At 30.9% G+C, this 27,870-nt stretch overlaps 1 protein-coding gene across 1 annotated transcript in view; it reads left to right on the forward strand.

Moving 5' to 3' along the window:
* The window catches only part of LOC134827622 (prolow-density lipoprotein receptor-related protein 1), a 36,173-nt gene that overhangs the window by 4,917 nt on the left and 3,386 nt on the right, over positions 1-27,870 (forward strand). Inside the window, exons 2-10 of the mRNA XM_063840354.1 lie at positions 10,688-10,801; positions 11,381-11,530; positions 11,596-19,653; positions 20,670-20,788; positions 20,848-22,526; positions 23,456-23,686; positions 23,746-24,093; positions 24,156-24,386; positions 25,074-27,211. Of these exons, the coding sequence (XP_063696424.1) occupies positions 10,688-10,801; positions 11,381-11,530; positions 11,596-19,653; positions 20,670-20,788; positions 20,848-22,526; positions 23,456-23,686; positions 23,746-24,093; positions 24,156-24,386; positions 25,074-27,211 (13,068 nt within the window). The remainder of the gene's footprint in view (positions 1-10,687; positions 10,802-11,380; positions 11,531-11,595; positions 19,654-20,669; positions 20,789-20,847; positions 22,527-23,455; positions 23,687-23,745; positions 24,094-24,155; positions 24,387-25,073; positions 27,212-27,870) is intronic.

Consider the following 27,870-nt stretch of genomic DNA (forward strand, 5'->3'; position numbering starts at 1 on the left):
CGTTGTTTGTGTGTCGACACGAAACGACCAGAATGATGGAAAGAAAAGGCATTATCATCATTACGACCGTTTTATTTATTCTGTTCGTCGCTATGAAGTTTGGGAGAGTTCTTTTGTCTGTCGTTTTGTGTGTTCTTCTCTCTTATTTACCACGAAAGAAATCGATAACCAAACACATAATAAAGTATTAACCGGTAAACATTCACTCGCGACTTGTATTTGCTATTTTTCTCTTCATCTTCGTTCAAAAACTTTGCTGAAGTCGTCCTCATGTAATATGCATGACTAAAATTTTGTGGTTCAAAATTAAAAAGAAAAACTTTTTTTCACGTTTTTTACTTTTTTTAAGAAACGGAAGAATTTACTGAAAAATTTCGCCGAATAAAATAAATACAGATGTTTTTGAGACTGTGCAAGCAAAGTTAGAGAAGATAACAAGACACACATGAGGTAAATATCAATTCGAGACATTATGTCAGACATCCGACGAAATAAAGCAAAGTTAAGAGCTTTCGTATTAAGGATGTTCATTTCAGCAGTGCTTTGAAGTTTTTTTTATTGAGGAAAAGTCTGAAATCGCCCTTTTTCTCGTATTTTTTCTTCTTTTTATTTAAACACATCACGTAACTAACCTACAAAACACTATAATCCGTTTGTTCTTCGTCCTGGCAGTTTTTTTACGGTCTGGTGAATTCAAAAGTGTTTCGTTTATTTCGCAAATCTACAAAGAGAACGAAGAGGAAACCAACTGCACCGTACAATAAAAGAATGATAAATATGTTGATGGAACGGATTATGTTTGTTCTTGTTGTTGCTTTGGAGCATGACAGAGGCAAATGAGAAATTGCTCAGTTTAATGTCCTGAGAAGTTTCAAATTTAAATATTAAACTGAGATTTTATGGAGTAAATTTATTTTAAAATATTTTTCCAAAATTTTAAAATTTCATTATTTTTTTTAGAAAAAATTAATAAAATTATATTCAAAAACATTTTAATAAATATTTAATTAAAAATATTAAATAAAAAATTTATTAATAAATTTAATAATAAATTAATAATTGTTTTTTAATCAACACGATCTGAAAAAAAAAATTTTTAAAAGAAATATTTTTTTTAATATCAGATTTTATATTCTATTTTATATGTTTTTTTAAAAAATTAATATCTTTTAATATTTTCCCATTTTTTTGAAAAAAATTTAAATTAAATTTTTTTTTTATAAAATTATTTTAAAAATATTTAATTATTAATAATAGATTATTAAAAAAAATTATTTATTTTTAAACCAAAAATTATTTAAAAAAAATTAATTTAAATTTAATTTAGTTCAAATCTAATTTAATTCAAATCTAATCTTTTGAAAAATATTTTATTTTTTTTTTAATTATTAAGATTATAATTTTTTATATACTTAAATACATATTTTTAATTTTTATTAAATTTATTAAATAAATAAGGCCGTTCCAAATTTTTTCCGATGTTTTTGTCCCAAAACATTTTTTTCAAAATGGGGGGGGCAAAATAAAAAAAAAAAGTTTTGAAATACTGTTTCATCTAAAATGCCACAATTTTAACAAATTTTGGTCATTCATGAATATTTTAGATGTTTTGATGGTATCTACATTGAGATTTGATGATTTAAAATTGATCTGAAAGTAATTCAAGTTAAAAATTTTAACAAAAAAAAATTCATAAAAATAACCGTCAAAAATTTTTGAAAAATAATTTTTAGGAAATATTTTTATAGAAGAAAATTCATGTAAAATTTCGATTTTCAACACTTTTTAAAATTAAATTGGAAATATTTAAAAAAAAAATTTGAAAATTCCTTGAAAAAGTAAGGAAAAGGACCAAAAGAAGGTCAATTTTGATCAAATTTTTAACTTTTTTTTTTTATTTTGCCCCATTGGATTTTCGGCTTTTGAAATGGGGCAGGGACAAAAACATGGAAAAAAATTTGGAGCGGCCTAAAATAAAATAAAAATCTTATATAAACATTTAAAAAATATTTAAAAAAAATATAAAAGCAATTAGGTAATTAAGCAAAATATTTTTTTCGAAACACTTTGTGCTGTAAATATTTATTAAAATATTTAAAAAAAAAATAAAATTAATAAGTAAAATTTTATCTTAAAATTAAAAAAAAATAAAATTTTTTATATTATCTTTTATATCATCTTTTTCATAACTTTTTAATTTGTAAATATTTCAATGTTTTATATATTTAAACTTATTTTTTTTAAATATTTTGTATTAATGTTTGATAACTTTATTTTTTTTTCTCAAAAAATCCAAGAGTTAAAAAAACTAAATTATAAGGGTAAAAATTAACAACTTTAAAAAAAAACTTCTCGATACAATGATGAGGGCACGATAATTTTTCCGTTAAGTGATCTCATTTATTTCGTTAGTTCACAACAAAATTTTTTACTTCCTCATAATAGCTGTTGTTGTAATAATAAAAATATTCAACAAAATAAAAGTGAAGTACTAAAATAAAAAAAAATTAAATGTAAAAATGACTTTACAAAATAATAATAATAACAGCAGCAACAAGCGTTTTGTTCAATTCAATTATCATTAATTTAATATTCTCTAGATTTCAAATGTGGTAAGTGCATTATGACAATAAAAAGTTGTACTTGCTTTGCATTTTATTATTACATTACAGAATAAGGAAATGGTTTGAATAGACATTTTACAGACTTGTTAACAATATTTTTTACAAAAACAAATAAAAATTAAATTAGAGCACTTATTTGAATTTTTTCATGTATGAAAAGTACTTTTTTCGCTTTGATGTCTCATTAGAACATGAGAAAAATGCGAAAAATTTGCGTATTTCATTGTGATATTCCTACGCTCGCTGATTTTGATTTTTTTCTGTTGTGTCAACAAGAAATTAAAAAAAAAAAAGAAATTTCTTTGTTCATACGTCGTTCGGCTTACGACAACAAAATTGGCACTCATCACAATAATAAGAGGAAAATCATATAATTTTCAAAATAAACAGAAGACGAAGAAAAAAAATTAGAGAGGTAGAAAAACATCTGCGTCAGAAAAGAGAATTTTTTGCGTGCCATTCATTCCGTTTAATTTTTGAAGATCGCACAATCGAAGTTCATTCGTTCGCCTGATAAAGTGTTTGTCGTCGTGGTCAAGGTCAATTAAATATATCTACAATAAAAGTAATAATCAAACCGGCAAATTGATGCCACCCGAACGGCGAGAATTGAATAAACTTCCACGAAAACCACATCAAAAGATGTTTGTTTGTTTGTTTTTTTTTGGGAGAGATGACAACTTTTATTATTTTTTTTTTTATAAACTCGCTGCTCCTTCATTCTTCTCTCAATAACACACAACCATAATCACATCGTAAATTGTGTTGGCTTGTGTTTTATTGCAAACATTAGTCATGTTACTATGTGGTTTCATCTTCATCATATTTTCTTGTTGTTGATATTTTTTTTTTTTGCATGATGAGTGCTGCGCTTAATTGATGTGTGGATTTTTGTTTGTGACAGATGGGCATTAATGATGTCGTCGTTGTCGTCGGATGTCGCAATAATTATGTATTTTTGTAATTTTTGTGAAAAATATTCGAATGTGCGAACAGATGTACACGTGTTAAGGTGATGATAAGCCGCCGCAATTATTTTGCAAGGATTTTAAGAGCTTGTCGGAGCAACACGTGACGAAAATTAACATGGATTTAATGAGAAGGAGGGTTCATTGTTAGGTAATAAAATGTAATTTTTATTGAAATTGAAGAAAAATTAATCAAAAAATGTGAAAATTATGAAAAAAAATATTCAATTGATTAAATAAATTTAGTTACCTATTTATAATTCTATTAATAGAATTTATTATTTTATTATTTGAAAAAAAAATATTTAAAATTTATTTATTAAAAAACAATAAAAAAATGTTTTTGTTGCAAGAAACAAAAAAATAAAATAAAATAATTTTTTATATAAATATTTTTAAATTAATTTTTAATTTTTATTATAAGTTATTAATTTAATTTATAAATTTATTAATATAACTTTAATAAATTATTAAAAATGGTTCTAAATATTTATATAAAAAATTATTTTATTTTATTTTAATTTTTTTTCTTGCTACAAAAACATTTTTTTATTGTTTTTTAATAAATAAATTTTAAATATTTGTTTTTTTTAAATAATAAATTATATAAATAAATTTAGTATAAATGTCAATTTATATTATATTTTAACTATATTTAATTTTTTTTATTAATGTTTTAATTTTTTTCTTAGTTTAATTTAATAAAATAATTTTTTAAAATTTCATTAAAATAAAATTTTTAAAAATTTTAATAAGATAATCATTTTCACAAAAAAAAAATAATAATAATAATAATTAATATAATTTTTAATATAATTTAATAATAATTTTCTAAAATAAATAATTAAAAAAAATATATAAATAATAAAAACTAATTATACATTTAATAATGATTAATAATTTAATAAATATTTATTTTTTATAATATTTATTTTAATATTTATTTAATATTTAAAAAATTCTTAAAAAATTAATAATCAAAAAAATTATAATTTTTTACGAAATTTTTATCATTTTTTTTTACTTTTATAAAATTTTCACGTCTATAATAATTCTGATCATCCATATATTTTATTTAATTAAATGCAAGAATAATAAATAAAATTTATTCTGATGATTTCTTGTAATAAATTATAATTTACCTCGTAAAAAAAATAAAAAATTTCCATTGTTAAAACAAATAAAATTACAATTCAACAAAAAATCGCATGAATACCAACGTGAACCCCTTAAAACTCATCATTGATAACACTTGAAAGAATGCGATGTGTGCCAAGTGACACACAAAGCCCCGACAAACGACATAGACATCAGCAGGATTATTATTGAATAAAATTCACGAATGTCAAATATACAATTGTATAACATTTGCATATAATTTTGTGTGTTATCAAACACTTATTCGACATATTTTGTGTAAATTCAGTGAAAATGTACTCGTAGCGTGGCGAATTTACATTTTTATTCGCAATTCATAACATTCAGCACAGAATTTATTCAATAGGGAAGTAATTTGATACATGAAAGCGTGCACAAATATCTAGTCAAGTGTTCAGGTCGCTGCGTGAGTGATATATTTTTTCATCATTAGAAATATTTGTAATGATAAATACGATTATTATTAGTGTCATTAGAGCTTTTGGAGCTGCGGCGCCGTCTTTCTTCATTCAAGACATGTCGCTTTTTATTGTTTTATTGCTGTGTCAATGACGCAAATTGCCTTAAATGGTGACGGACCCGAGGTGAGAATCGATTCCGTTCTGATGATGCCGACCTTGGGACTTTTGTAAGTGATCATAAATATCTCTAACGCAGCAGTAGCGCTTATTTATGACACCAATCAGCCTTTTTCTCACACACACGAGCAGATAAAACAAAAAAAAAACACAAAAATTGAAATCGATCGAGCAGCGGTGCGGATTGGTAAGACGATTAATGTGAGTTTTTTGCTGTCTCTGTGACTTGTGTAAGCAAGCACTCATTCTGGACATTCTTCCCACGCACATTAATTTTAGCACTCCCACGTGTTCGTGTTATGTGAATGCTCGAATTTCTTATGTTTTTTGCAATAAATTATGATGCATCAAGATTTTTTTTTTTTTTAATAAAAATTCCATCGAAGGAATTTCGCTCATCCATCCAGATTTTTATTTCAGGCAATTCAGGACGAGGACGACTCGAAAACAATTTAAAGCCGATTTTATCCACTAACATGAACAATCATTGATCAAACAAAGTAGAATAACAAACGTTTCAATTTTTGTTGTGTCTCCGATTTTTTTCCCCATTTTTTCTGTATTTTTGCATTGCCTTCCATTCAAGCGTGATAGAAACGGTATTATGGCACTTGAGACCAATGATGACGAACGAACACACAATGGCAACAAAAATCCCGACAGACATTCAATTTTCCCGTATCAATTTTAAATGACTTTTCGTAGCTACGCGCTCGCCATGCAAAAAATGTATCGTTTTCTATCTTGTCTGCAATCAGTAAGCAAAGCTGAAGGGATAATTGTCGAGGCAATTGAAATTTTGTATTTGTTTTAGAATGTCTCTCTCTCTGCGTTATTTTCATATCGCAACATAGTAGTAGATTATTCACCTGTCGTTTTCGGCGTTGCTCTTGGTGCTGTAATCAAGTGAGTCGAGTGCATCTTTCTCGTGTGTCGGTACAGTGTGTTTTGTCGAATTAGATCATTTTAATATTTTGATGACTTTATTTTATAATTTATCTGAAAAACATGAGGATAATTAAATTTTGTTTCCAAAAATTTATATTTTTTTTAAATTCTTCAAAAAAAAAAAAAAAAAAGAATTTTAATTAATTTTAATTTTAAAATTTATAAATTTAGTAAATAAATTTATTTTTATTTATTTATTTTTTTTTTTTGAAATGAAAAATCATTTAAATAAAAAATATGTTAAAGTAGGACAGAAAATTAAAAAAAAAATAAAAGTAATAAAATTAAATTTAATTTAAAAATTACAGAGATTAATATTTTAAATATTTTACATTATTACAGAGAAGATATTAAATTAAAAATTTAAAAAAATAATAAAATTTCTTTAAAAATTAAAATTACGACAATTGATTATATAAATTTGAAAATTCTGTAGAATTTCGAAAAAAAATTAAATAATGAACAAAAAAGAAAATGTAGAGAAAAGAAAAAAATAAAATTTAATAAAAATAAAATATGAGTAAGATAAAAAATATTAAGGAAATAAAAAAAATAAATATATATCTAAAGAAATTTATTAACTTAAAATTTACTAAAAAAAATTTAAACTGAAAAAATTTTTTTTTTGAATGATTTTCTTATAAACTGCACATGAATTTTAACAAAAAAAAAATTATTTTTAAATTTAAATCTTAATTCTGACATCTGGAATGAAATTTACAACTATCGATTTTCATATTTACTACAATGCTTTGTTTAATAATACAAAAAAAATACTAAAAAAATTAAAATAAAAATTATACAAAATTTTAGAGGCTTAATACAAAAGAAAGCTCTCCTTTGAAAAGTTTAATATTAAAATTATTGAAAATTTAAAAAAAAAATCTGATGTGAAAATATTCTGAATTTTGACAACTACAAAAAAAAAATTAAAAAATATTTTTTTAGTAAAATTTAAAAAAATTTTAGTAAAATTTAGTAAAATTTTGCTCAATTTTAATTAAAAAATAAATATAAAAAAAAAAATAAATTAAAATTACAATAAAAATTAATTTACCTAAAAACCCTGTACCATCAGTAACTGCATCAAAAAAACCAACATAACTTTTCCGAGACACTCTTTTCAATTTTTAAACAGCTCTTTGCGAACATCATTTGCAACAACACATAATAATAATTGTCATGTAGAATATCTCTCGTTTTGATCATCAATCACTCTAAATGAACTTCTGTAAATCTAAAGCAAGCGCAACGAGCCTCAAACAAGGCAAGCCAAAATATAAACAAAACATACTCTATAACAATTTATGTTTACAACAGATAATAAATAAAGTAAATATTTACGTGCTTCCACGATACAGTCGACTTGAATATAAACAGTGAGAGCAAACAAAGGCAACATCGTCGTCGCCGTCATGTGTTCCGTCTTTGGATTCTAATTAAGTTTTTACTCGATATTAATTTTTTTTGTTCGAGCTTGAACACAATTAATAGGTCATGTATGCAAATAAATGACAAACGCAGGTCAAAGGCTTTTCATATCATCATGCTCCTTTTCAACTCATTCTCTATTCATTCAGATGTGCATGAATTCATAATAATGAAGGAAAAAAAGTCATGTTGCTGCTGTTTAGAGAATAATAAACATATCAAAAAGTGTGCTCTGTTGAATGTTTTGTTCAAGTGCAGTGCAGCGTTGGAAGGAAGGAGAAGAATTGCGATTCCCTTGGTGTCTCTAAATATCTTTTGTTGCTGTCAGTTGCGTACCTTGTTTGATTTTCCTGAAAATTCGTTTAAAATTTTGCTTGGTTTGGATTAATTGAAATAATTTTTAAAGTTTTTTTTAGCTTTTTTTTGACAAATTTTGCTTAAAGGACCTCAAAACTTAATTTTTTCATAACTCCGCCTCTGCTCGTCACCACTGAATACAATCAAAAACAAGAAAAAATGTAACATATGCTAATATTTTCATTTCTCATGTTCTTTTCTCCTCGTGGTTTTTGTTTGTTTAGTTGTTGTGCGTTCACTATTGTTTCCGAATCCGATCCTTCTCGACAAATGAACGTCATCCATCGACGTGACTTTATCCAAAATACATCATTTTGGTTTGATCCGTCGTTTTTTTTCAATTCCACGCACTTGATGGTCCAAAAAAATCTGTAAAACATCAAATCAACTGTTTTTGATTACTTGCCAGATGCATAAAATTTTCCACACTTTTATTTATTATTTTAATGAAAAATCTGGTTAACGTTACTTACTTTGGGATGCAGGTGTTTACGGGTTGTCCGAAAAGCAAAACAAATATTTGGGTAAATTTCCTCCTGTATTTTGCTCGGTTTACACTGAAAATATGTTCAGATGAGAAATTTGCAATTCTAATCAATTTGTAGGAACAAAATGAATGATTCAGCGAATTAAATTCATTTATTTCTTTCACGTATACAATTAAATTCAAATTAATTGCAATTAAAGTGCACAGAAAAAAAATATAAAAAAATAACAAGCATCTTATCGCACAATTTGATCTTTTTTTTTTATAAAACTGTCAGTTTTTATTTATATCTTTTTTTCTTTAGACGCTTTTATTTATGATAATCTTGAAAGTTTATAGATTTTTAATTAAAATAAAATAAAGATTATAAAAAACTGCTGCTGCTATTAATAGAGATTTTGTATATCTGCTGTACATTTGTCGTGTTATTCAAGAGATTATAAAAAAACAGCAGCAAAGACCGGTAGCTGACACAACTTATGTATTTTATGTACATATTTATAGATAATATAATAATAAAAATAATAAAAAATGCGCTTTAAAAAAAAAATATTTTCAAGTGCCATTATTAGTAAAGATTAAAAACACAGGCGGCAAAATATTTTCAAAAGATGATGATTAACGACGACCGCTTATCACTTTAATTGCATTTAATTAAGTGATTATTATTACACATATAGTTCTTCTCGCATGACACTTTGTGTAACTTTGAGTGATTTCCTTCGGCGAGACGTTCAATTTTATTTAATTCATGTGATTCTGATCACTGTAATTGTCTCTTTGCTGCCTCATTTGATTATGCAAATTTAATCAGATCGTTCTCTCTCTCTTTTTCCATCATACATACAAATTTGCTACTTAACGTGACAACAACCTTTGTACTGAAACATTTAAATATCACGTTTAGATTTTTTTTATTTTGATCTGATGGAATGTTGTTTTTATGTTTTATTTATTTATTAGTAGAAAGAGATGATAATTCAGGAATTAGAGTGAGATATCGCATATTTTTTGAGTTAAATATTTTATTTATTTTTTTAATTTATTTTATTTATTTTTTAAATTAATAAAAAAAAAATCAAATTATATTTTTTTTAAATTAAAAAAATTAATTAATCTTATTAAGAAAAATTATTATTATTTTATTTTTTATTTTTTTTTTTTTTTGTTAAAATTAAAAAAAAATCACCTTTCTTAATTTTTCTAAAAATTAAAAAAATAGTTTTAAAAATTTTTTTAAATTAAAATATTTTTTAAAAAAATCTTTGAATTAATATAATTTGCAATTTATTTATTTTATTTGAAAAAAAAATTAAATTAAATTTTAAAAAATATTTTTAAAAAGACAATTAAAAAATTTTATTTTAATATAAATAAAATATTTATAAATATATTAATTAACATTTTTTTCTAAAAATCTAAAAGATATATAAAAATTGTGAAAATTCTTTTAAAATTTTAATTTTTTTTTAGAAAAATTTTTATTATATTTTCCTTATTATTTTGGGTATAAAAAAATAATATTTTTTTTTAAAACCTACAGAAAATTATATTTTGAAAAAAAAAAATTAAAATTTTAAAAAATAAAAATTATTTTTTTAAAAATAAAAACTTTTTTAAAAATAATTTTTTTTTAAATGAAAATTAACTTTTAAAAGTTAATATTTATAAAATTAAATTACCTTCGTGCGATTTTTCCTCTCATCTCCTGAATTTTATTCTCACATAATACAACCAACTGTGTGAATGAAAATGTTTCAATTTGCGTCTCAAAACGCGAGCGTGAATATGCATTGATTTTATGAATGGCGCGCGATGATGCTGATGATACCGAAACAAATTTATCTATCTTGTGAATGAATGACATGGTCCGAGTTCGCGCGCGTGTTCAAACTATGATGAATATTCAACATAGTGCTTAATTTATTAATGCGATTATCACTGTTCACTAGTTCGACGGCGCCGTACGAGTGTGTGAGATAAATTCAGAAATTTTAATGTTGTTCATGTAAACCAATAAAAGTGAGTTAATGGTGTAAGATAAATAATTTATTGTTTGTCGCGTGACACAAATATTTGACTTTTCTGCAATTGAAAATAAATAATTGAATCAAAATTTTTTTGTTTATTTTGCAGCATCATGTCCCCAAAGTCACTTTACCTGTAAAAGTGGAAAATGTATTCCTGCTCATTGGCGCTGTGATAACCATGTCGATTGCGATGATGGTTCAGATGAAACTGACGAGTGCTGTAAGTATTTACTAAAAAATATTTGAAAATTTTTAGATTTCTTATTTTTTAATTTTTTGAAAAATTATCAAGTATCTGAAATGGAAAACAAAATATTTTATCAGATTTTTAAAACATTTTGAAAAAAATTAAAGATTAAAAAATTGAAAATTTTGCTGTAAAAAAGGTTTCAAATATTTTCTTACTTTTTAAATTTTTAATAGAAAAATTAAAATTAATAAATAAAATTAATTAATTAATTTTTTAATTATTAATAAATTTTTATTTAAATGAATTTTTAAATTTAATTTATTAATTTAACTTAATTTATTTTTTTATTTTGGTTTAAATATTTTTAATTTATATTTTATTGTAAATCATTTTTATTATTAATTAATTTTTATTTTTTTATCTATAAAAATTTTTAAAATTGTATTTAATGAAAATATTTAAAATTTATTAAATGAAATCTAAAATATTTTTAATTTAATTTTTTTATTTTCAATAAAATTTTACTTTTATAAATAATTAATTAATTATATTAAAAAAAATATAACTTTAAAAATTTTAAATTAATTTTTCATTATTTTTTTCTTTTAGCACAAAAACGCACTTGTGAAAAAGGTCAATTCCATTGTAAACTCACACACAAATGTATTCCGGAAAAATGGGTGTGTGACGAGGAAATTGACTGTGGATATTCGGAGAAATACAAATTAACAGATGGATCTGACGAGGATACAGATTCATGTAAGTTAAAATTTAATTTTTTGTATTTTTAAATTTTTTTTATCACGAAAATCGTTCAATTTCAGGTAAAAATAACAAAACCTGTCCTCCAAATTACTCCATTTGTAGCAATGGAAAATGCTTAGAGATAGAGAAATTTTGTAACGGGGTCTGGGACGATTGTGGAAACGACGAAGTCAGTTGTAGCAGCAACCGAACGGCGTGTAATAGTGTTAATTGTTCATATAATTGTAAGATAACGCCCGATGGCCCGAAATGTTACTGTCCCAAAGGTCAAATACCCGAAGGCGCGTCATGCGTTGACCTCAACGAATGTCAATCCCCAAGCGATAACTCGTGCGAGCAACTTTGCATCAACACAATTGGCAGTTATACGTGCGCCTGCGTCGACGGATACCGTTTGACGGAGGGAAATCGTTGTCGCGCCATCGATGTGCCATCCAACTCGAAGCCCGTCTTGCAATTTATGACGCAAACCGACGTGCGTCGTGTCTACATTTCGCGCGATAGTAGTAAGAGTAGTAGTAGTAGTAGTAACAGTACTGATAAGAATTCTAGTGTAAAAATCGCGTCATCCGAGACAGTGATGATGGTAAATTACGCCATTGCCCTTGAAATGTGGCACAAAAACGAGAGTATCTGCATGATAACCGCCGATGCTAACCAAAATGTCGAATTTACGTGTCACGAGTTCCTTAAGCCCGAAAATAAGCGACGCATGTCATCGCCCGATCTCTTTAATCTCGACTCTGTGAGTCGACTATGCTTGGATTGGATCTCGGGGAATTGGTATTTTTACGATGGTGATCGTGAGATAATTTTCGTTTGTTCTTCCGAGTTGCGACATTGCACGATCATTTTGGAGCACAATTTGGAGAAACCACGTGGCATGGCACTCGATCCCACAAAAGGTTTCATATTTTATACGGTTTGGGGCAAATCCGCCGCTTCCTTGCAACGAGCGAATCTCGATGGAACAAATGCGAAAAGCATCGTTACTGAAAAAATTGTCTATCCCCATGCGGTAACCGTTGATTTGGCAATGTCTCACGTTTATTACATCGATTCGTATTTGGATAATGTTGAACGTGTCAACTACGACGGGTCTCATCGATGGACCATGAGGAAAAAATCACAACTTTTGGGTGTCGCACAATCCTTACATTCCATTACAATCTTCGAAGATACCATTTATATCGCTTCCTGGAACAATCAAAGTATCATAGCTGTCAATAAGTTTACGTCAGAAGCTCGAATTGTGCATCGGGATGTTACGCGCCCTTTTTCGTTGCACGTGTATCATCGACAACGTCAACCTGACATCGATCATCCATGCAATCGACCAAATCGCTGTGATCATTTGTGCATTCCGTCGTACGAAAAGGGCATTGGCGTCGCAAAATGTCTTTGTTCACCCGGATTCAAGCTTGAAAAGTCTTCCGGGAAATGTTTAAGGAACGACGAGCCCGTATTTTTGCTGTATGCCAAAGAAAGCTCCATGATGATCAAAGGAATTTCCATTATGCAAGAACACTACACGAAAAATGCGATTCCTGAAACAATTATTCCTATCACGAATCTCACGTGGCCCATCAGTTTCGACTATAATGTGCGAGATAAATTGATTTATTTCGGAAATACCGTAGAAAAGTTGCAAAAAAGTCGAACATTTTCAAAAACGTTCAACATTGAATCTCAAACACTTGACGGTACAGATCGCAAAATCCTCGTTGAAGGATTAAAAACTATCAGCGGACTTGCTTATGATTGGATGGCCCATAACCTATTCTATACAAACTCCGATGCAAACACTGTAGCAGTTATCAGCTTAAAAAACACAGATATTCGCAAAGTTCTTGTACGAGAAACTTACCATCCGATGTCTATTGCTCTCGATCCAAAACGGGGAAGGATGTATTGGTCGACATGGGCTTCGTTTTATCAAAGCACAGGTTTGATCGAAACCGCGTTCATGGATGGAACAAATCGAACGACTTTTGTCAATGCCAGCGTGCGAAATTTGCATTGGCCAACAAGTTTATCGATTGATTTCACGGAAGACATGTTATATTGGTGCGATCCTGTGACGCCGGGCATCGAAAGAATCAAACTCGATGGCAGTGGGAGACAAATGTTACATGAAGGCACTCAAAATCAGTTTTATCCGATGTCAGCAGTACATTACGATAAGCATATATATTGGACAGACAACGTTAAAGGAGGAATTATGAAACTTAGTATTGAGGATTCGTTGAAAGATACATCAGCGGAGACTTATGTCACGTTAATTGATGAGAAACCTTTGGTTTATGACATGAAAATTTACATCAATGATTCGCGATTGGATACAAATGATTGTAGTTTAGACAAAATTTGCCCTGGGATTTGTCTTTTTACGCCGAATGGAAAGTTATGTGTCTGTGGAGATGGTTTCGAGATGATAAACAATGAATGTAAGAAAATTGCAAACTATACTGAAGTTGCCAAATGTCCTGTAAACACGTTCAAATGTGTTTCCAACGACAAATGTATCGATCAAGATTTCGTTTGTGACGGAGTTCCTCATTGTTTGGATGGAAGCGATGAAGCCAAAGACTCAGGAGGTCCCTGCGGAGGTTCTTGCCCATTAAAAACGCATTTCAGGTGCGATGGAAATCGTTGTATCGAACGTGAACTTGTTTGTAACAGCGAATACGATTGTCATGATGAATCAGATGAACATCCTGCGAATTGCCCGGGAAATATGACAGCAATAATTTGTGGCAGTAATCAATTCCAATGCGAAATATCGAAAAAATGCATCCCAATGTCGTGGGTTTGTGATCGTCATGCGGATTGTGGACCTCATGATAACTCCGATGAACCTGAACATTGCAATAAATGCGACGAATTTGAATGTAACAATAAGCATTGCATTTCTTTCGATTATGTATGCGATGGAACAGATACATGCGGCGATAATTCAGATGAAATTGACTGTGATACGGGTTGCAAATCGGATGAGTTTTATTGTCAACCTCTCGGATGCATCAGTAGTATCCACAAATGCGATGGAAATCCCGATTGCGCTGATGAAGCAGATGAAAAAGATTGCAAGAATCGCACAACGACGCTTAAACCTGAAAAAGATCGCCCTCTTGTGCGTTGCAGCCATGATGAATTCACATGTGACAATTTCGAATGCATACCAAAGTACTTCCGATGTGATGGCGTCAACGATTGTCTCGATCGAAGTGATGAAAAAAGTTGCAAACAAATCACGCGACGTCCTCATACCGCAAATAGCAGCATTTGTGATTATCCGGATCGTTTGTGTAAGCCAACGAATGAATGTATAACTGTCGATCAACTCTGTGATGGGCGAATAAACTGCATTGATGGCTCAGACGAAGGATTTTTGTGTAGAGAAAAGCATTGCGATCATAACGACGAGTGTTCGCACTTTTGTCATAATGCTCCCGAAGGATTCGCATGTGCTTGCCCGGCGCATCTCTATTTGCAATCTAATGGGAAAACATGTTCTGCGGATCATGCCTGTGATGATTGGGATACTTGTTCGCAATTGTGCGTTCCGCATGGCAAAAGATACAAATGTGAGTGTTTGCCGGGATATACGTTGCAATATGACGGGTTTAATTGCAAAAGTAACAACAAAGATTCGCCCTATGTTATCTTCAGTAATCGTCAAGAGATCCGTGGAGTTGATCTAAAAACATTAGCTGTCAAAAACTTTTATACATCACTGAGAAATACAATTGCTTTGGATTTCCTTTACACAAATTCATCAATTTCGGTTGTTTGGACCGATGTTATTGACGATAAAATTTACAAGGGAACGTTAATTGGCGATTCAATCAGTAACGTTGAAGCTGTTGTCACTTCAGGATTGTCAACTGCCGAAGGACTTGCTGTTGATTGGATTGGTTTGAATCTATATTGGGTCGATAGTAATTTAGATCAAATTGAAGTTGCCAAGTTCAACGGGAGTTTTCGTCGAACTCTCATATCAGGAGATATGGAAAGCCCCCGTGCGATTGCTTTAGATCCTCGTGATGGTTTACTATTTTGGACTGATTGGGATGAAAGCGATCCTCGTGTTGAACGATGTTCCATGGCAGGTGAATTTCGTACAACCATTATGCAAGTCGATCGTGTAAACGGCGCATGGCCTAATGGATTAACATTGGATTATACAACGCGTCGCGTTTATTGGATAGATGCGAGATCAGATTCAATTCATTCAACCAATTACGATGGTAGAGATCATCATCTCATAATACAAGATCAGGAAACGTTATCGCATCCCTTTGGGATTTCACTGTACGAAAGTCACGTTTATTGGACAGATTGGCGAACAAATTCAGTAATACGAGCAAATAAATGGAATGGATCTGACATTGCTGTGATTCAACGAACACAAACTCAACCCTTTGGTATTCAGATTTTGCATTCGAGTCGACAACCAACTGATGGCGTGAACCCGTGTGGCAGTAACAATGGACAATGTTCACATTTGTGTCTTTTAAGTTTAAATAAGACTTACAAATGTGAATGCCCGCATGTCATGCGCTTGAGTAACGACACAAAAACTTGCATTCCTAACGAACAAATTTTACTGTTTTCACTCGGCAGTGAAATTCGCGGCGTTGATTTGTTCCGCCCGAATCACAATACAATTCCGACAATAAGTCATCCAACGCAAGTTGTTTCAACATTCCTCATTGACTACATCGTGAGCGAAGAACGCATTTATTGGGTTGATAATTCTTTGAACGAAGTAAAAGCGAGCGGAATCTCAAGCGGTCCAATTCAAACGATTCTCGATACAAGTATTGAACATATCACAGCATTTTGTGTTGATTGGATCTCAAAACTCATCTTTATAGCAGTTAACAAACCTGATAGTCGTATCTACGTGTGCAACACAAAAGGCGAATATCTGACAGAAATCCATCGAAGCTCTGATAAAATCGTTCGCAGCATGGCAGTTGATCCAGTTGTCGGGCATTTGTATTATTCTGTATCAGATGACGCCGGAATTGACAATGAAATTTACTATTGTGACTTGGATGGCAGCAACCATTTCCCGTTGATTAATAAAACAAGTGCAAGTAGTCAATCTGGACCTTATTTGAGTTTACAATTCATTCGCCCGAGCGAACGTTTGTACTTTATCAACCAAAAAGGCATCTGGTTCGTGGATATTCGCGATGGAAAGCCTCAAATAATCTATCAAAGTCGCTTGCATCAAGAAATTTCCGCCATCACAGTTTATGAATCTCATGTTTACTTCACGGATAATCATGACAACACAATTCAACGATGTTCGTTAACAGATTGCAAAAGTTCGATAGTCATTCGAAACTCAACAAGTCAAATCACGGATTTGAAAATGTATTATCCCGCATCACAAAAAGGCAGTAATAAATGTGAAAAGAATCGCGGAGGTTGTCAACATCTTTGTTTCCCAAAACTTGATTCGCATGTTTGCAAATGTGCAATAGGATTCGAAGCAGTAGATGAAAAATCAATTAAATGCAAGGGCGTTGAAGATTTCCTCATTTACAGTATCGGGCACGAAATAAAAGGCTTATCTTTGGATGATCCAACGAAAAATGTTCTTGGACCGCTGCAACAAATATCTCTTGCGACAAATATCGATTATCATTACGACGCTGATCACATTTATTGGGCAGATAGCGACAAAGGCGCCATTACTCGTATCAAACGCGACGGAACTGGCAGAGAAGTTGTTGTCAATTCGTTGGAAGCTATCGACGCAAGTTCAGGCGATTGGTTAGGCGGTATCGCCATCGATTGGATTGCGGGAAATTTATATTGGACTGATCAAAAGAGAGATCTAATTGAGGTTATGCGACTTGAGAAAAACATCCGATATGTAGTTGTCTCGAATATAAACCAACCAAAAATTATTGCAGTTGATCCAATAGCTGGTTTGTTATTTTATGCAGGACATGGCAAAATTGGGAGACTAAATCTCGATGGAAGCGAACAAATTATCATCGCGAATCAATCGAGTGCAGTAAATAGTTTGGCTTTGGATTCAATGAATCAACACGTTTATTGGTGCGAAATGTCATCAGACATCATAATGCGAATCGATTACGATGGAAATAACAAACAAGTTGTGCTAAATACGACAATTGACAATCCAATTGCGCTCGATTTGATCGACGGAAATCTTTATTGGGCAGATTCGACGCATGAGAGCGCTGTGATCAAAATGGCGCCTGCACTAAATGTCAGCGATTACGTCAAAATTCAAACTGTTGACAGTTCCGTTAAAGATTTGGCGATCTTTTCGAAGAAAAAGCAGATGGGATCGAATCTTTGTGCTGTCAATAATGGCGGATGTCACGAATTGTGTTTGTACAATGGAACAAGTGCTGTTTGTGCTTGTTCTCATGGAAGAGTAGCTGCCGACGGGAAAAGTTGTGAAGATTATTCGACATTTTTGATCTTTTCGAGAGTCAGTTCGATCGAAAGTGTTCATCTAACGGATTATACGAACATGAATGGACCAATTGCCAAAATTCAAAATCAAACTTACCTGAAAAATACGATTGCTTTGGCTTATGACTATGCAAGAAGCTTAATTTTTTACTCCGATATCCAATATGGGACAATTAATTCAGTTTATTTCAACGGAAGTAGTCATAAACAGATCGTTAATGAACAAGTAACTGTTGAAGGACTTGCTTTTGATCCTGTTTCAACAACTCTCTTTTGGACTTCAAATAATGACGCCTCAATTCGTGCTTTGGAGATCTCAAATTTGACAACAAATGTCACGCAAAATACCAAAAACATTCGTCTTGTCGTTCATTTGAAGCCGCAAGACAAATTACGAGGAATTGCAGTTGAATCGTGTCTCGCAATGGTTTATTGGACCAACTGGAATTCGCATGCGCCCTCAATTCAACGTGCTTATATATCAGGTTATGGGACCGAAAGTATCATCACGACGGAAATAAGGATGCCAAATGGAATTACGCTTGATACGGAAGCTCATAAGCTCTTTTGGGCGGATGCGCGTCTCGATAAAATCGAAAAAGCGAATTATGATGGCACGAATCGTATTGTTTTGGCGCATTCGACACCCAAACATCCCTTTGCGATGGCAATTTATGGCGATAATCTCTTCTGGACTGACTGGATTTTGCATGCTGTGATAAAATGTAACAAGCATTCCGGCGGCGATGTCGTATTTTTGCGGAAAGATGTTGGAAGACCCATGGGAATTATCGCTGTGCAAGATGCAGCTCAAAATTGCACCGCGAATCCGTGTCAAGTACTCAATGGGGGATGTGAAGATGTTTGTACCGCTGACAAGGAGGGAAAAATTAAGTGTCATTGTACGCAGGGAACTCTCGCAGATGATGGCAAAAGATGTCGTCCTAAAATTTTAACTCATTGTGCGACGGGACAATTTGAATGTTCAAACGGCGGATGCATTCCGTACTCTTTAACATGCGATTCTGTCAAACATTGCGCTGATGGGTCAGATGAATCGACAATTTACTGCAGTCGACGACCTTGTCCTCGTGGATATTTCCGATGTAACAACAATCGATGCATTCCGGCGAATCAAACGTGCAACGGCGTTCAAGAATGCGATCAGGGCGAAGATGAAGCAGTTTGTAATTGTACCGCCAACCATTTCCGATGCAAATCTGGGCAGTGTATTTTGAAGAAAAATCGTTGCGATTACGATCCAGATTGTCCCGATGCTTCCGACGAAATGGATTGCCCGCAACGCGATTGTAATAAGACAGTTTTAATTCATTGCAATCACACGACAGCTTGTATTATGGAGTCGTGGATCTGTGATGGCGAGAACGATTGTTGGGATAATAGTGATGAGATGAATTGCCCGAAACCGATCGTTCAAACTTGCGGACCTGATAAATTTATGTGCTCGAATGGGCATTGTATTACGGCGGAATGGAGATGCGACAATGAAGATGATTGTTTGGATGGAACGCCGGGAAATTTGAGCTCTGATGAACAAAATTGCACGAAACATTGCAAAACGAATCAATTTAAATGTGAAAATAGCTCCGTTTGTATTCCCAATGGATGGCAATGTGATGGAAATCCAGGTAAGAATTTTTTTTAAAGAATTTTGATTAAAAAAATGTTTCACATTTCATTTTTTTTTCAAAAATTAATTTTTAAATTTTATTTAATTTTTTTTTTCGAAAATTTTAAATTTTTTAAAAATCTGGAAAAATTATTATTATTTTATAAATGAAAAGTATTTTTTTTAATATTTGTATAATTTTAAAGGAAATTCAAAAACTGTACAATTTCATGCAAATTTTTATTTTTTGTAATTTTAAAATTATTTCTAAAAATTTTGAATATTTTCGATTTTTTTTATTTACTTATTTTATAATTTAAAAAGTAAAAACTTCATAAATAAACTCTAAAATTTCAAATTTTTCTTCTAAATTTTATTTAATTTTTTTTTCGACAAAATTTTTAAGATTCTGAAAGCTAAAAAAAATAAATAAATTACATACATAATTTTTTTTAAATATTTTATTAATTTTTTAAAATTTATTTTAAATTCAAAAGTTTTTAAGTAATTTTATATTTAAATTAAGTATTTTAATTTTTTGTAATTTAAAAATATTTTAAAAATTTTTAATTTTCAATCTTTTTTTATTTTTGAAATTTTTTTTTAGAATTTTTTTACATAATTTGTTTTTAATTTTTTGTTACAAATTTTCAATTTTCTTTTAAAAAAGCTTTAAAAAAATATTTTAAATTGTTTTTCTGAATTTTAATTTTAAAAATATTTGACAAGATTTTAAAGCTCAACCAAAATAAATAATTTTACATAAGATTTTTTTGTTAATAAAATTTTATTTTTTTTATAGATTTAATTTTTTTTTAAATCAATTTTTTTTTAATTCATATGTTGAAAAATATTCAAAACGATAAAATATAACAACAAAAATAAATAAATTTCAACCAATTTTTGATATTTTCAAGTCAATTTAAAATAAAAGTGAAAAATTTAAATTCTTGAAGGATGAAAAATGAAACATTTTTCAAAAATGGCACACTTTTATGAGGAAAGACATAAAACTAAAATTTTTCTCTTCCACAGATTGCGAAGATGGCTCCGACGAAGGCCCTCAATGCGCAAGTAGAGATTGTAACAGCTCCGAGTTTTCATGCAAAAGCAATGGAAGATGCATTCCCTATACTTGGGTGTGTGACGGAGAGGTAAAATTCACAAAAATAACTAAAAAAAAACAAAATTTCACAAAAAAATCTCATTTCAGGTCGATTGCGTTGTCGGCGGCGAAGACGAATCCCCCGAGCAAGGATGTCGCAACGACACTTCATGCAGTCCCGATTCTTTCACGTGCAATTCTGGCGACTGCGTTGATCTCAGTATGGTTTGTGACGGCGATCAAGATTGCATCGATGGCTCCGACGAAATGGCAGATTGTCTTGGATCTTGTCATCCCGACGAATTCAAATGCAATTCGGGCAAATGCATTCCGCGCAACGAAACTTGCAACTTTTTGAACGATTGCGGCGATTTCTCCGACGAAGACGAGGATTTGTGCAAAAATGTCACACACGCATGTTCGGGACCTTCGGTGTTCAAATGCAAAAACAACCTTTGCATTTCGGAGAAATTATTGTGTGACGGAAACGATAATTGCGGCGATTATTCGGATGAGGAGACATGCAACGTGAACGAATGCGAAAACGAAAATCTTTGTGCGCACGTTTGTCATGACAAGAAAATCGGATACGAGTGCGGATGTTATCCGGGATTCAAAGTGAGTGAGAAAGATTCGCGTTTGTGTCAAGATATTGACGAATGTTTGGATAGACCATGCACGCAAAATTGCCGAAATACGTATGGATCGTATGTTTGCAGTTGTGCCGACGGATATTTGTTGAAGGAAGACAATCACACGTGCAAAGCAAATCATTACGAACATGCCACAATTCTCTTCTCGAACCGTTATTACATCCGCGAAGTCGATTTGGGCGGAAATATGACAATTTTGGTGCATAACCAATCGAATGCCGTCGCCCTGGACTACGAATACGAAAGTAAATGTTACTATTGGAGCGATGTCACATCCGTAATTAGTTCCATTAAGCGTTGGTGCGAAGGTTCGAACAAAACTGAAACTTTGGCGCAAAATACTTTGAAGAATCCCGATGGTCTCGCCGTCGATTGGATCGGAAAAAACTTGTATTGGTGCGATAAGGGTCTCGATACGATCGAAGTAGCCACTCTCGATGGGAAATTCCGTCGAGTATTGATCAACAAAAATTTGCAGGAGCCACGAGCGATTGTCCTCGATCCGCGTCACAAATTTTTGTACTTTTCCGATTGGGGAGACAATCCATATATTGGCAAAGCTGGCATGGATGGCAGTAATTCGCGCATTTTGATTCACGAAAACCTCGGATGGCCAAATGCGTTGAGTATTTCCTTCGAAACGAACGAGATATTTTGGGGAGATGCGCGCGAAGATTTCATTGCAGTTGCCGATTTGGAAGGAAAAAACCGAAAAATTATCGTAAATCGACAAATGAACCCAAATTTGAATTTGCATCACATTTTTGCGATTGCTGTGTGGGAAGACAGGATTTATTGGAGTGATTGGGAGACGAGAAGCATTGAGTATTGTCACAAATATCGCGGAGATAATTGCTCGACGTTGGTTAATACGGTTCATAGGCCCATGGATATTCGGGTGCATCATCCAATTCGGCAGATAAAGATTGAGAATCCTTGTGCAACGGCAAATTGTTCGACATTGTGTTTGTTGTCGCCTGAACCGCCGTTTTATAAATGCGTTTGTCCCGATAACTTTGTGCTTGGGGATGATAAGAAGAGTTGCACGGCAAATTGTACGTCGGCGCAATTTATTTGCAAAAGTACGTTCAAGTGCATTCCGTTTTATTGGAAGTGTGACACACAGGATGATTGGTAAGAAGCTTTCATTTGAATTAAATTTATTTATTTTTTTTTCATTCGAATTCCTAAATTTTTTTGGTAAATTCTGAAGTCAAAAATCTTATCAAATATCATTTTTTAAGAAAAAATTAAATTTCGAAAAAAAAAATTCAAAATATTCGTTCAAATCAGTAATAAATTAATTTTTTTACTCATATTTGAAATTAAAAAAAATTAATTTCGTGAAAACAAAAAATTATTTTTGATTGAATTTTTTTTTTAAATGAAAATTAAAAATTTAGTTCAGATTATTTTAAGTAAAAATAAAAAAAATATATTATTAAAAAACATTTTCTTTTTTTAATTTTAAAATTAAAATCTTTTAAATTCAGAAATATTTTAAAAAGTAAAAAACAAAAATTTGAAAATATTTAATCGATAAAAAAATCTCAGAAAATTAAGAAAAAATTTATGATGTTTTTATTTTTATTAGATTTCTCAAAAATGCAATGAAAAAGAGCCTTAGAAAAAATTAAGAATATTTACCTCGAAAAAAAAATGTGTAATAAATAAATAGGTAAATATTTAGGTATTGCAAAAAAATTTTTAAATAAAAATTTTTTTTTTTTTTTGAAGAACAAAATTTCATTTAAAAAATCTGCTCAATATTGAAATGAAAAAAAAAATAAAAGTAAGGATTAAAAAAGTATAAAAATAAAAATATTAAATAAATTTCAAAAAATTATCGAAAAAAAATCTCAGAAGATTATTAAAAAAAAATTAAATTTATTTTTTTTAAATTTTCATTTTCAAAATTTTAATTGAAAAAAAACTTTATAAAAAAATTGATATTTGATACCTTTCAACGTTTCAAAAGGTCTATGAAATAAATTTTTAAAAAATGAATAGAATTACTTTCACTCCAACTAACTTTTCATTATTGCTTTATTTCCATTCAACAGCGGCGATGGAAGCGATGAACCCGAACATTGTCCCAACTTTGCATGTCAACCAGGTCAATTCGAGTGCTCGAACAAAAAGTGCATCAATCCCGTTTTACTCTGCAATGGAGCGAATGATTGCGGTGATTTCTCCGACGAAAAGGACTGCGATGACTACGTTTGCTTCAACACACAATTCAAATGTGGTAAAACAGCAAATACCACGTCGCATTGCATTCTTTCGGAAAAAAGGTTTGTATTTTCCTTTTCGAAACATCCCCATTTTATTAAAATTTTCATTTATTTTTCAGATGCGATGGTCACGTCGATTGTCCCGGAGGCGAAGATGAAAAGGAATGCCCGAATAAATCGTGTACTTCAGCTCATTTCAAATGCGGCGACGGAAAATGTATTCCGAATGTTTGGATTTGCGATGGCGACGCCGATTGCCCCGATAATTCTGACGAATCCGATTGTGAGAAACGAGAATGTCCTCGAAATGAGTATAAATGCCATACGGGACGATGTATTCCGGTTACTTGGAAGTGCGATGGGGAAATTGATTGTCCCGGCGGAGAGGATGAACAAAATTGTCATGATGGGGTAACTTGTGAGCCGAGCTATTACAAATGCAATAATTCAAAATGTATTCCGGGAAGGTAATTTTTCTTCAAAAAATTATTTTTTAAAGATTTTTTTTAAATTTTATAATTTTTTTTAGATGGCGTTGTGATGACGAAGACGATTGCGGCGATTTATCTGATGAAACAAACTGCGTTATGCGAAATTGTTCGGAATCTGAGTTCAAATGTGACGATGGCAGATGTATTCGAGGCAGTCAAAGATGTAATGGAGAGTTTAATTGTCGAGATCAAAGTGACGAGAGAAATTGTACAGTCACGTGTACGGAAAATCAATTCAAATGTACAGACCAAAATTTGTGTATCGACAAGTAAGTATACAAATTTTTCATTTCAAGGCCTTTTAAAATAATTTTTTTAAATTTTTGTCCTAAAAGATTTTTTTAATTTTTAGTTAAATTCTTAATTTTTTTTAAAATAAATTTTTCATGCAAAATTAATGAGTTGAAATAATTTTTAACTAAAATAAAAATTATTATTAATTTAATTTTTCAAAAAAAAAAACTTAATTTAGAACGTTCTTATTTTAAAAAAATTTAAAAAATATCATTAAAAAAAATTTGAAAAATATTTTCAGAAATTTTGCAAAAAATACAAAAATTTTTTAAAATTATTTTTTTAATATAATAAAAATAATTTATTTATTTTGCGTAAGCCTCTAAAAATAATGAAAAAAAAAAATATTTTTGAAAATTTAATTATTTTTGTTCTTAAATCAATTTATTTTTTTTTTTTCTAAAAATAATGAAAAAAAATTAAATTGATTTAAAAAAAATCATAAAATTTAAAACTATATGATCAGATTTTTTTTTAATTTTTTTTAGAATTTTTATTTGTTTAATTTTCAAAAATATTTTTTGTTTTTATTTTTTTTTTTTTAATTTTTGACAAAAATAAAAAATAACCAAGATAAAGAGTTAAAAAGACAAAAATTTAAGAAAAAATTTAAAGTACCCTAAAAATCAATCAAAAAATTTTAACTTTTTAATTATTTACAGAAAATACCTTTGTGACAACGACTTCGATTGCGCCAACGGTTCCGACGAGGAAAACTGCAAATGCAAAGACAACGAATTCCAATGCAAGAACGGCATGTGTATCATGAAAGATTGGATTTGTGACGGCATCAACGATTGCTTAGATAATTCAGATGAGGAAACCGACACCTGCAAAGGTCGTTGCAACGGGCGTTCCTTCAAATGCAAAAACAAAAAATGCATCCGAAAGAATTTGGTATGCAACGGCGTCGACGATTGTGGCGATCATTCGGACGAAGAAAAATCCGCTTGCGTCAAATGTCCTTACAACACCTTCGAATGCGCGGCAGAAGGCATTTGCATTGCCAACAAAACACGTTGCAACAATAAATTCGATTGCAAAGACGGCAGCGACGAGATCGGATGTCCCAAAATCGGATGTGTGTTCGGAGCTTGTTCGCAAATTTGCATGGAAAAGAAAGGCGAACACTTTAACTGTAAATGCGTTTCGGGTTACGGAAAAGGACATGGCAAAAACGATTCTTGCATCGCTTGGGATATAGATCAAAAATTAATGTTTGCCGGAGAAAATGGCTTGCAATATATGAGTCCTTATCGAAATCACGAAGGAAGTTTCAGCGTAAAGCTATTCGACACACTTTCCGTTAAAATCAAAGCTTTTGACTACCGGATCAAGCCAAATGGTGAAATTGTCTTTTTCTGGATAGATTATCACTCGAAAAAAATCCAAAAAGTCACCGTAAAAAGTTTGGATAACCTGAAACGTTTCAAACGACAAGAAACCTCAATTCATCAAGATATTTTGACCATCGTCGAGGACTTGCAAGACCCAATTTCGTTAGCGGTCGACTATTTGAGCGAAAAATTGTACGTAATGGATGCCAAATCCGAAGCAATTATCGTCATGGACTTGGATGGCAAGAAACGCACGACAATTGTCTATACAGGTCGATATCCCACGGAAATTATCTTGGATCTCGAAAATCGTAATTTAATATGGTCAACGAAGCTCAAAGCCATTATGTACGCCAGCATGGATGGATCCAACAAGAAAGCTCTCGTTTCGCACGACATTGAATGGGCATCTGGCTTAACGATCGATTACCCTTCGGGACGTCTCTTCTGGGTAGATCAACGAAAATCGACAATTGAGTCCTCAGCCTTGAATGGAAGCGATATTCATTACGTGAAACAACTCGATGAACTCGCCAAACCCGATAAAATTGACGTTTTCGAGGATTTCTTGTACGTTACGTTGCGAAATCAAACAATAATTCGCGTCAATAAATACGGACATGGCGAAGTCGAACATATTTTGGATGCGAATCATCGGGCGTACTCTCTCGTTGTTGTTCATCAACTCAAACAATTCTTGGAAGCACCGAATCCTTGTACCACAAATGCTTGTCATTCGTCAGGTATTTGTCTACTTTCCTCAGCGAATGGATCTCGCAGAACCTGCACTTGTCCCGATAATTTGCACAAAAATGTCACCGATGGAAAAGTTGTGTGCGAAGAAAAATCGCTAATTCCCGATTCTTGTAACTTGAAATGTGTTCAAGGGACGTGTCGATACTCGGATGGCTTCCCGAAATGCTTCTGTCATCCCGAATACGACGGAGATTTGTGCGATCATTACATTTGTTCGGATTATTGCAAAAATTCAGGGAAATGTTACGTGTTGTACAAGAGTAACAATCAAACGGAGCGAAAATGCATCTGCAAACCTGGATTTAGTGGCGATCAATGCGAGATTCCGATCGATCTTTGTCTCTCGCGATGTCACAATGGAGGAACTTGCATTTATGCTTCGGGAGGCATTCAAAAATGTATTTGTCCAATGGGTTATACGGGAGAACAATGCGAAAATTGTGTCGATTTGGAGTGCGATAATGGAGGAATTTGTAGGAAAAATTATAATGACGCAAGTATTTGTTCGTGTCCATCGGGATATTATGGGAAACAGTGCAAAAATAATTATTGCGATAATTTCTGTGTCAATGGCGAGTGCAAATGGAATGATATTGAAGCAAAATGTGACTGCAAGGAGTTCTTTTGGGGTAAAAGATGCGAAAATCATTGTTCGAAATATTGCGAGAATGGACAATGTGAGACGAAGTACCCTGTTTTCGTTGAACGTAAGTTAAAAATAATTTAAATTTATTTATTTATTTAATTATTTTTATTTAAATTTAAATTATTTAAAGATTTTTTAATTGAAAGAATTTGATTAAAAATTTATTTCTAAATTTTTTAATTCAAAATTTTTTAACTTTTTAATAAATTTTTTGGCAGTTTTGAGTTATAAAATGATTAAAAATGATAAATTAGAGCCCTCTGATAAATTTTTATCCATTTGGAGCAAGATTTGACAAAAATTGCTTTGACACAGTTTTTGACACAGTTTTTTTGTTCTTGATTTAGTTTTCAAAACAAAACTATGTCAAAGGAAAAATTTTTTTTCAGTTTCAATTTTTTAGCAGTTTTGAGTTAAAAAATGATTAAAAATGATAAATTAGAGCCCCCTGATAAATTTTTATCCATTTGGAGCAAGATTTGACAAAAATTGCTTTGACACAGTTTTTGACACAGTTTTTTTGTTCTTGATTTAGTTTTCAAAACAAAACTATGTCAAAGGAAAAATTTTTTTTCAGTTTCAATTTTTTAGCAGTTTTGAGTTAAAAAATTATTAAAAATGATAAATTAGAGCCCCCTGATAAATTTTTATCCATTTGGAGCAAGATTTGACAAAAATTGCTTTGACACAGTTTTTGACACAGTTTTTTTGTTCTTGATT

The sequence above is a fragment of the Culicoides brevitarsis genome, chromosome 1, assembly GCF_036172545.1.
Source record: "Culicoides brevitarsis isolate CSIRO-B50_1 chromosome 1, AGI_CSIRO_Cbre_v1, whole genome shotgun sequence".
Classification (NCBI taxonomy): Eukaryota; Metazoa; Arthropoda; class Insecta; order Diptera; family Ceratopogonidae; genus Culicoides; species Culicoides brevitarsis.